This window comes from Dromiciops gliroides, chromosome 1 (assembly GCF_019393635.1).
Source record: "Dromiciops gliroides isolate mDroGli1 chromosome 1, mDroGli1.pri, whole genome shotgun sequence".
NCBI classification, from domain to species: domain Eukaryota; kingdom Metazoa; phylum Chordata; class Mammalia; order Microbiotheria; family Microbiotheriidae; genus Dromiciops; species Dromiciops gliroides.
In genome coordinates, this window is record NC_057861.1 from 523,369,825 (window position 1) to 523,378,441 (window position 8,617).

General features: G+C 38.8%; 1 protein-coding gene across 1 annotated transcript; it reads right to left on the reverse strand.

Annotated features, from left to right (window-relative positions):
- Positions 1 to 1,279: 1,279 nt before the first annotated feature.
- On the reverse strand, positions 1,280 to 8,073 carry RFK (riboflavin kinase). Its single transcript, XM_043977100.1, has 4 exons — positions 7,564 to 8,073; positions 4,854 to 5,005; positions 3,581 to 3,683; positions 1,280 to 2,608 (listed from the first exon to the last, which is right to left on the reverse strand). The coding sequence occupies exons 1-4, from the start codon at positions 8,027 to 8,029 to the stop codon at positions 2,478 to 2,480; spliced, it is 852 nt and encodes a 283-aa protein (XP_043833035.1). The 5' UTR covers positions 8,030 to 8,073; the 3' UTR covers positions 1,280 to 2,477.
- Positions 8,074 to 8,617: the final 544 nt, after the last annotated feature.

Here is an 8,617-nt window from a genome sequence, read left to right on the forward strand (position 1 = left end):
CCCTGAGTTTTAATTTGAACGTTCCATGGAGGATGGATTGGAGAATCTGGATTTTTTTGGTGTGGCAATGAGGGTTAAATGACTTGCCCAAGGTCACACAGCTAAAAAGTGTCATGTGTCTGAAGCCGGAATGATCATTTAATAAACATTCCTTGGGGGTAAAGTTTCACCCTGAGCCTTTAACCCTAAACACAAGGGCAACTCATCTGACAAGATGGATCCTAGAAGAGAGAACAATTCACCTCCAGGTTGATGAACCTACATCTTCGGTAAATTCCTTTATTCCAAGACAATGGCTTAAAATTATGTAGTGTTTCAATTAAAAGGAAAAAAATTCACAATGAACAAATTAAAACAGGAGGGGAAAAATAAACACTGAATCAAGATTTTTAATTACTGAAAACATTCCATTAAATTAACCAAAATCACCCCCCCACACAAGCAACATCAAATTGCCAATGTTTTTATAATCCCAGAAGTCCAAACATCAAAAACAAACATCCAATCAAAAAGTAATGGCTGACACCTAAACAAAATGGTAGTCACCATTTAAAGTAAAATACAAAAAAGCTTTAAAAGTTCACAAATATTAAAACAGCAAGATAAGTGATTCAAGTAGAGTGCTATTTAAGTTATTCCAACAATAAGCATGGGTGCATGTTGTACTTTGCTTGAATCTTTACATTGTAAAGTCACTAACATTTTATCATTGGACAATAAATTATAGGGTTGCTGACTAAATGGCATTTAAATATTTAAACAGGGAAAATTAAAGCAATAATTCCATGAACTGCTTTGTTTTGCCAAAACAAGTCCCTTACAAAGTAATCTAAAACACTTAATTTAAGTGAGTCATCTACTCATCCTCCTTTAGTTTTTGCATTTAAAAACTGTTTTTAAAACAGTTTTCCTCAAGGGATATCATTGTTTATAAGCCTGAACTTTTGTTTCTTTTAACATTCTTAGAATGTCTACTCCTGAACATTGATCTTTAAGGCACTAGACAATGAAGATCCCTTTAAAGTTAACAGAAGTGATTTAGGGATGGCTAAGATCTCTCCTAAATTCTCCTTTCTATTTTGATTTATAAACTGGAAGTAATCTGTTATCTGAGGGCCTAAAGCAAATCACATCAAAGTAATTTACACCCTAAAAATCCAAATGTTCATAACCATATTTTTCTTTCCTTTTTTAAAAAGAACGTATGGGTCCAAAATTCAGGTGTGTATTTAGAAAGAGGAAAAGTACATGGGATTAATACAGGAAGATTTAAAGTTTTAACCTATAAACCTTCTAAATTTTTCATGTTACAAGTATTAGTCAGACTGGCACTAACATTGCAATTACACTACAGCATAGCTTACACATACTTAACATACATAATTATATTTAAAATAAGTTAAATAACTTTAAAAATATATTCTATATTCTATAATTTAATTGGCCCTTACATGTTTTCCCTCTGGGAAACATTGGCTGAACTTTGGCTTCTATCCAACTGGTTAATTCTATCCCACCCACCCACCCACACACTTTTATGAGTTACTTTAAAAATGGGGTTGTTACAATATTTGATCTGTTTTTCTGAAGTGGGATCCTGTAACTGTTCAGAGTAAATGGAAGTGGGCGGAAAGGACCAGACACTACACTATACCTAAGGATCATAACTTGAAAAGAACATTATGAATAGAAAGAAATTGAAGTTTAAGGAGTAAAAGGTTAAAATAATTTTGAATACAAGTAATACCATTTATGATGAAAGGATAGAAAACACAATTTGAGAGTTATAGTTCTGAACTATTTTTAAAAATTCAAAACCTCTTAGAATTCAGGGCATGAGAATAAATATAAAATGGAACAGTGCAATAATGTGACCCTAATAAGAAATTTCTTTTGAAATAAATAATCCAAATAAAATGAAGTTTCAAAACAGCTCATCTTTAACAAAACATATTACACTACTACACGTATCAAACACAAATTCTTTTTTTCCCCTTTCAGGTCATTACACTGCCAAAGCTTTATACAATGAACTTAAATGAAATTCTCCATAGCATCTAGGTCTAGTAGGATTAGTTGGAGGTCAGAAGTATTCTACAGAATCCCTAACTACCAGAATGACATCTATTCTCATCTCCAGCAAATGACTTACAGCCAAGTCAGTCCGTTTTTATTTATATACATGTATTTCCATCATTAAAAAGATTCTGTTATGCTCTCTGCTTTTACTGTGGTGTTTCATGAAGGCTTATGTATAGGTCAACATATTTTTAAAATCTTGATTTTTATATGAACCTTTTTGGTATTGCTGCATGATGGGTTTAATGTAATAACATTAAGCATAAATGGCAACTACTCTGTATTGCATAAACGAATTCACGGCTATCAGAAAAATTCTTAAACTAACCAAATACAAGGCTGCAGCAATGACAAATAGTGGAATACAAGGAAAAAAAATAACGAGTAAAATGACTTGATCAGTGGCCATTCATTATTTTGCTTTCTGGCATATGGAAGAAATTATCTTCTTTGAGTTTCAAATGTTCTGGTAAATCCAGTTGTCTTTTTGCCTCTTCAATATCATCTTGAATTGCTGAAATAAGGGCATCTGTGAGGGCAGGAGAGAAAAAAATGTAAGCCATACACTTGAAACAATCTGCATAAATTCATCACAGAATGAAAAACTTGAAGAAATGATCATAATGCTATTACAAATTTCTATTCCTTGATTTGTCACTAAGTTTTTCAGTTCTTTACCTTAAAAACAAAGTCAAGGGGGCAGCTAGGTGGCGAAGTGGATAAAGAACTGGCTTTGGATTCAGGAGTACCTGAGTTCAAATCCAGCCTCAGACACTTGACAGTTACTAGCTGTGTGACCTTGGGCAAGTCACTTAACCCCAATTGCCTCACCAAAAAAAAAAAAAAAAGGTCAAGGAGTATAAATCTGAAATGAGATACTCCTTGATTCTACTGCTATTACCCCCCAACACAAGCCTGAATTAATGAATATATCTTTCATGTAGTAAAAAAAAAAAATACAGGAAGGATTTGGAATCAAAAGACCTAAGGCTTTAGTTTTGCCACTTAGTGACATGGATTTGGGGAAACCATTCAACCTCTCAAAGGCTGTTTCCTCATCTACAAAATGCCTATAGTACTTTTCTCTTAGAATTCCTCAAGAGGAACAAATGATATACTGTAAAAAACTTTAAAATCATAAAACATAAATGTTAGCTTCCTGTGTTATTTCTTATAACTGATCTCCCATCTTGATTCCCAATGTAGGAAAAGTCTATTAGCAACACTTTCTATGCCATTATTGAGCTCTCCCTTAGAAAGTATAAATCCATATCAAACAGCATTTTCCTACTTCAGCTCCAACTATGGTTCTAGTACAAAGGGCAAGTACCCACTGGAATAGGCCTTTTGTTGTGGAATGTACCAAACACTACTAAAATATTAACTACTGGGCAAATTATCTCTAACTTGATATCTTATGAAAAAGAAATCTAAGAGTAAGATATTACTTCATTATTTTATGAACAAAAAATAGAATGAAATTGATATGAGAAGAACTTACCAATGGTACTAAAGTTTTTCTCTGGTCTGATGTAGCCAGTGATGACTATACTAAGGATTTCCCCATAGAAGTCTTCTTTGAAGGTATGTATGATGTGAGTTTCCTTTGAAGTCAAGAAATATTAATCAAGATCATTAATCCTAAAAGGGCAATAGAATATGTACTTTGAACAGAATTTTTTAAATTAAATTTTTAATGATCAAAAAAGTGATTCTCTTCCTCCCACTCCATGCCACTAATAAATAAATAAATAACCCCCTAGAAACAAATAGGTATAATTTTAAAAAATCTTGTTTTGGCCGTGTCCAAAAAAAAAATTGTTTCATTCTGTATGAGTCCATAACTTGTCAGGAGATTGCTAGGTGTATTTAAATACTAGTCTTATGGAATGACGGTTGGTATTTGCAGTGATCAGAGTTCTTGGAGGTTCTGCTTTTACATTCTTATGCTACCAAGTATTGTTGCATATGAACTCCTTATGGTGTACACAAAGGTATTCCGTTTCATTTATATACCAAAATTTGTTCAACCATTCCCAAATTTAGTCACCCTCTTAATTTCCAATTTTTTTGCTGCTATAAAAAGTTTGATTTCTTTGGGGGGTATACTTGCAAAGCAGTATTGCTTGGTCATATGCACACAATTTAACAGTTTTCTTAGCACAGTCCCAAATTGCTTTCCAGAATGGCTCTACCAAATGCTCTACCACGAGTTAAGCAATGTTTTTTTCCCTACAACCGCTCCAGTATATCATCATTTTCCTTGTTTTGTCAAGTTTGCCAATAACATAAATGCAAAGTGGAGCTTCAGAGTTACTATAATTTGAAATTTTCTAATAAATGATTTGGGAATTTCTTGTTGCAGTTATTAACAGCTTGAAGTTAATTCTTTAAAAATTGAACAGTACCTCTTTAGCTCTGAACCACATAAATATTTTCTGGGAAAAAATGAAAAATACTTTAGCAAAATATCTAGTTCCTTGACAATAGTATAAACTTGAAATATTAGAAATGAATATGGAAGGGGCAGCTAGGTGACGCAGTGGATAAAGCACTGGCCTTGGATTCAGGAGGACCTGAGTTCAAATACAGCCTCAGACACTTGACACTAGCTGTGTGACCCTGGGCAAGTCACTTAACCCTCATTGCCCCACAAAACAAACAAAAAACAAAACAAAACAAAGAAATGAATATGGAAACGGATTTTCTGACTTTTTTGTATACACAAACAAGGCTCTTCAGAATTATACTGTGTAATAAAATAAAATCCTTACCACAGATTTTTTACTATTCTTGTAGTATGGGTTCCATCCTATGCTTAAAACCATCTTATGGACATCTCCATTTCCAACAGAGGCCCAACCATAGTAAATTCCAGTAGATAAATCACTTGGAAGATTATCCACTACTTGTTCAGGAAAGTTGGCTGAATAATAAAAGCAATATGATTTGAATATTAATTTGAGAAGAGTTCTACATTAAATATTCACACCAGCCTTACAGAACCACATGCAGAAGGTAACCCCAACCAACATCAATAAATCATCACCAAGGCCCACCCAAAAGTTTCTGGCTCTTAAGGCCGAAATCAGCCAATCTCTGAAGTCTTAGCACTGTAAGCCTCTCAAATGAGGTTACCAACTTAAATAATGTTAAAGGTCATTAAAATAGCTCCTCTTAGCTCTATTCAAATATATTTCTTATTTTAATCTTTAAAGTAGGCTATCTTTCATTTATAACAATGATGGAATTTGATTAATTAAACTATTCCATCTATTGAGATTTTCTGCCACAGAAAGTTATGTTCCATGCTATACCAGTGCTGAAATGGCCAATCTGGTGACGAACCTCTGTCCAACCTTAAAGAATCCAGGGTCACTTTTAAAGCATGATGAATAGTTACTGGACAACCAGGCCTGTTTCGATTTTCTCTTTGTATGCCCAGAACCTCAAATGCTTTTAATAAACATTTAACAAGATAACTTTAGTGGACTACAAAGACTAGTATTAAAATTATGCTTTCCTTAAGGTTAAAAATGCAAAATTCTGTATGATACAGAATTTTAGTTCATTATATTTTAACTACTGACTTGTCAATTGTATTATCAAGCTAAAAACTACTAAAAATTCTGTGAAGTTTACTGTTCTGAGGAAATTATTTTCACTAGTGTTAAAACATTTATTCTTTGTTTCAAAAATATTAACAAACAAGATCTGTTCCTATATTAACTGGATCTCTAGTTAATAATGTTTTTATATTCATAAATGTGTATTTGATGTGAAACTTCAAGTGGTAATTTTGGTACCAAGAAATAAATCCTACATCACAGATTTAGATGTTCAACTTAAAATGTTCTGTTTATTAAGCATACAGCTTCACAGCTGACATGCAATTTAATGATTTAAAGTTAGTTGACTTTTAAAGTACTTTATCAAGCAAGCCAACCGAGATTTTTGGTAAACTGAATGTTTTCTGACTTCTTACAGCGTGACCAAATCAACTCTTACTGACCGGAATTTCTTCCGGTTCTGAATTTAAAAGCCGTCAGGTAAACTGGCAAGAGTAGGTAACCTACCATCAGGGTAATCTTGCTATTACTGCTCCTAGACCAAATAAGTGAGGGGAGGAGAGGTACAGTCAACTCAAAATAGTCCAGGGTGGGGAGCAGGGAATTAAGTTGTGCCCCCCATCCCAATTTTAAAAAGCTAGTAGTATACGATTTTACCTGTGTGTATTCATCATTTCTCCCTTCCCCCATCCCTTTTTCCAATGACTGACTTTCCTTGAGAAACAGAAAAGTCTAAGGGATTGAGCATTCGATTTCAAGTCTGAAAAACTTGGATTCAAATACTGCCAAAAGCTATTAGTTGGGTAACCACGGCCTCTTATCACTTAACTTCTGCTTCCTTATCAATGAAATGGGAATAATTATTTCCTTCCTCACTGGGTTGTTATGAGACTCTAGGAAGACAATGTCAGTTACTCCCTCACCATTACCTCCCCTTCCTGCTCCTGGTCTACCCAAAGCTGGCCATATTAAAGTTATAAACACTGAATATTTCTGAAGGGTCTCAACGACATTTTATGGAGCAAATGGTCCTTACACTAGGAGAAAACCCAGACATAAAATAACCTAAGGAAGCAAAGCACAAATTGACCAATTTTAAAATGACCTCGGGGCCAGGAGATTTTCAGCTCCTGCAGGAGCTAAATGCTCACACTAAAGGGAAGCCAATCTTCCTATAGCAAGTGCGCACTGGGTGTGTGTTTGGGTGTGGGATGGTGGTTAATTACAGACCAAAGGTTATTGTATCTCACATTCAGAAGAGCTATTTGCTCTGAGGCCAACCCAACACGTACGCCAGATCCACAACCATCCAAAAACCGGGCAGAAAGGCGTGCTTGCCTCCCATAGGTAGAGAGAGCAGGACTTTAATCTCTCCGCTCAAGCAAGCATGGGATTAGTTTGGTCAATTTCTAAGGCCCTTCCGCCGGGAAAGCCTCCGGTTTCCGTGACTCGGAAGAGTCAATAAGTCAGGTCAAGCCAGTGTGACGCCTGCGGTGGGCAGGGCCCATAAAGCCCCGAAGGCTCGGAAAAGATTCCCAGATACTCTAGACTCAGTTTCCCCGGGAGTGTGACGGGGTAACGCGTCACGGAGGGAGGTGGAGAGAAGGGGAAGGCAGATTATAGATCATTTCTAAGGTTCGGATTAGTCAATCTTTGATGCCATCAATCTGTTGATTGACGTAGGAGTCCCGGGTCATCTGTAGTACGGGGATACCCGAGTACTGGGGTGACGGAAGGTGCTCGATCTCAGGTTTCCTGAGGGCAAAGGAGGCGAGGCTGGCCCTGGGGCTGCCACCGTTCAAGGAGGAGGTGCGTGTGTGTGTGTGTCGGGGGAGGGGTTCCCAATCCCCTTCCCTTCCCCTATCCCTACCCTCCCCCGCTTCCCCCCTCCCCCAGGTGCATCCCAAGCATTTACCTGTAGGGATGCCCAGCTGCTTGGAGCCCCGGCCGAAGCCCCTCACCACCTTACCCCGGCAGAAATAAGGCAGGTGCTTCATCACGCTGCTGGCTCCGGGCTCGGAAGGCAGCCCGGCCGGAGAGTCTGTGGGAGCCGCCGTCGAGTTCAGGGCAACGGTCCCCCCGGGCCAGCCGGGAGTAGGGGGAAGGAGGAAAAGGGAGGGGGAAGAAGGGAGACAGCTAAGGGCGCGAGGCGAGCGGGCGACCAGACGCGCGCTTACGGCGCGAGACTCACGGCCGAGGGCCCCCACCGCAGCGCTGCTGACGACGAAGGACGTGCGGCAGAACCCCCGCACGCCACTGACCCAACAGAAGCTGCAATAGCTCATCGAAGCCGGCTGAGGCGGAAATCTATGCTGGAGGAGGGCGGAGAAGAAACGAAAGGCGGGGAGAGGAGGGAGGAAGAGAGAAAGGCGCGTCCCCATTGGGCAGCCTCTTTCTCCGGCTGGGTCCCTGCTGGCTCTTTTCTTTACATAACACTATCCTCCGCACTCCCCCCTCCCCCTCCTATTCTAAAGGACTAGCCCAGCCGCTGCTTTGCGCATGCGTGAGGGCACGTCCTCGCGCTCCTCCGGGTCCATCAGTTACGAAGCAGAAAGAGAAGTGGATGGTTCTGGAACTATTTCTCTCGGATTCATTCCGATTCGGCGGTGACTTGTGAGGGCCGGAAATTCAAATTCAAGCTTGAGAAACTGAGTGGTCAGTTCACGTCTGGATGATCTCCTTCCCACGTTGGCCTAACACCGCTTATTTCCTCCTTTTGAGAATTGTGGTCTTCCACTCTTTGGCCTGAGCTGATTCTCCATGAAGGGACGATGAAACCCCTCCCCCGCCCATCCCCCTCGGGGGGTTTTCGGGGCAGTTGGTAGGGTCGTTAGAAATCAGGTAGTCCCTTGGGAGCCCGGGCCCACAAGAGTCAGGCAAAGGTAACATGAGAGCAGAAAATTGGTGCTGAACTGGGGTTGGTTCAGTTTTTGGAAAATATTGTGAGGTTTGACTTAGAACAGCTATAG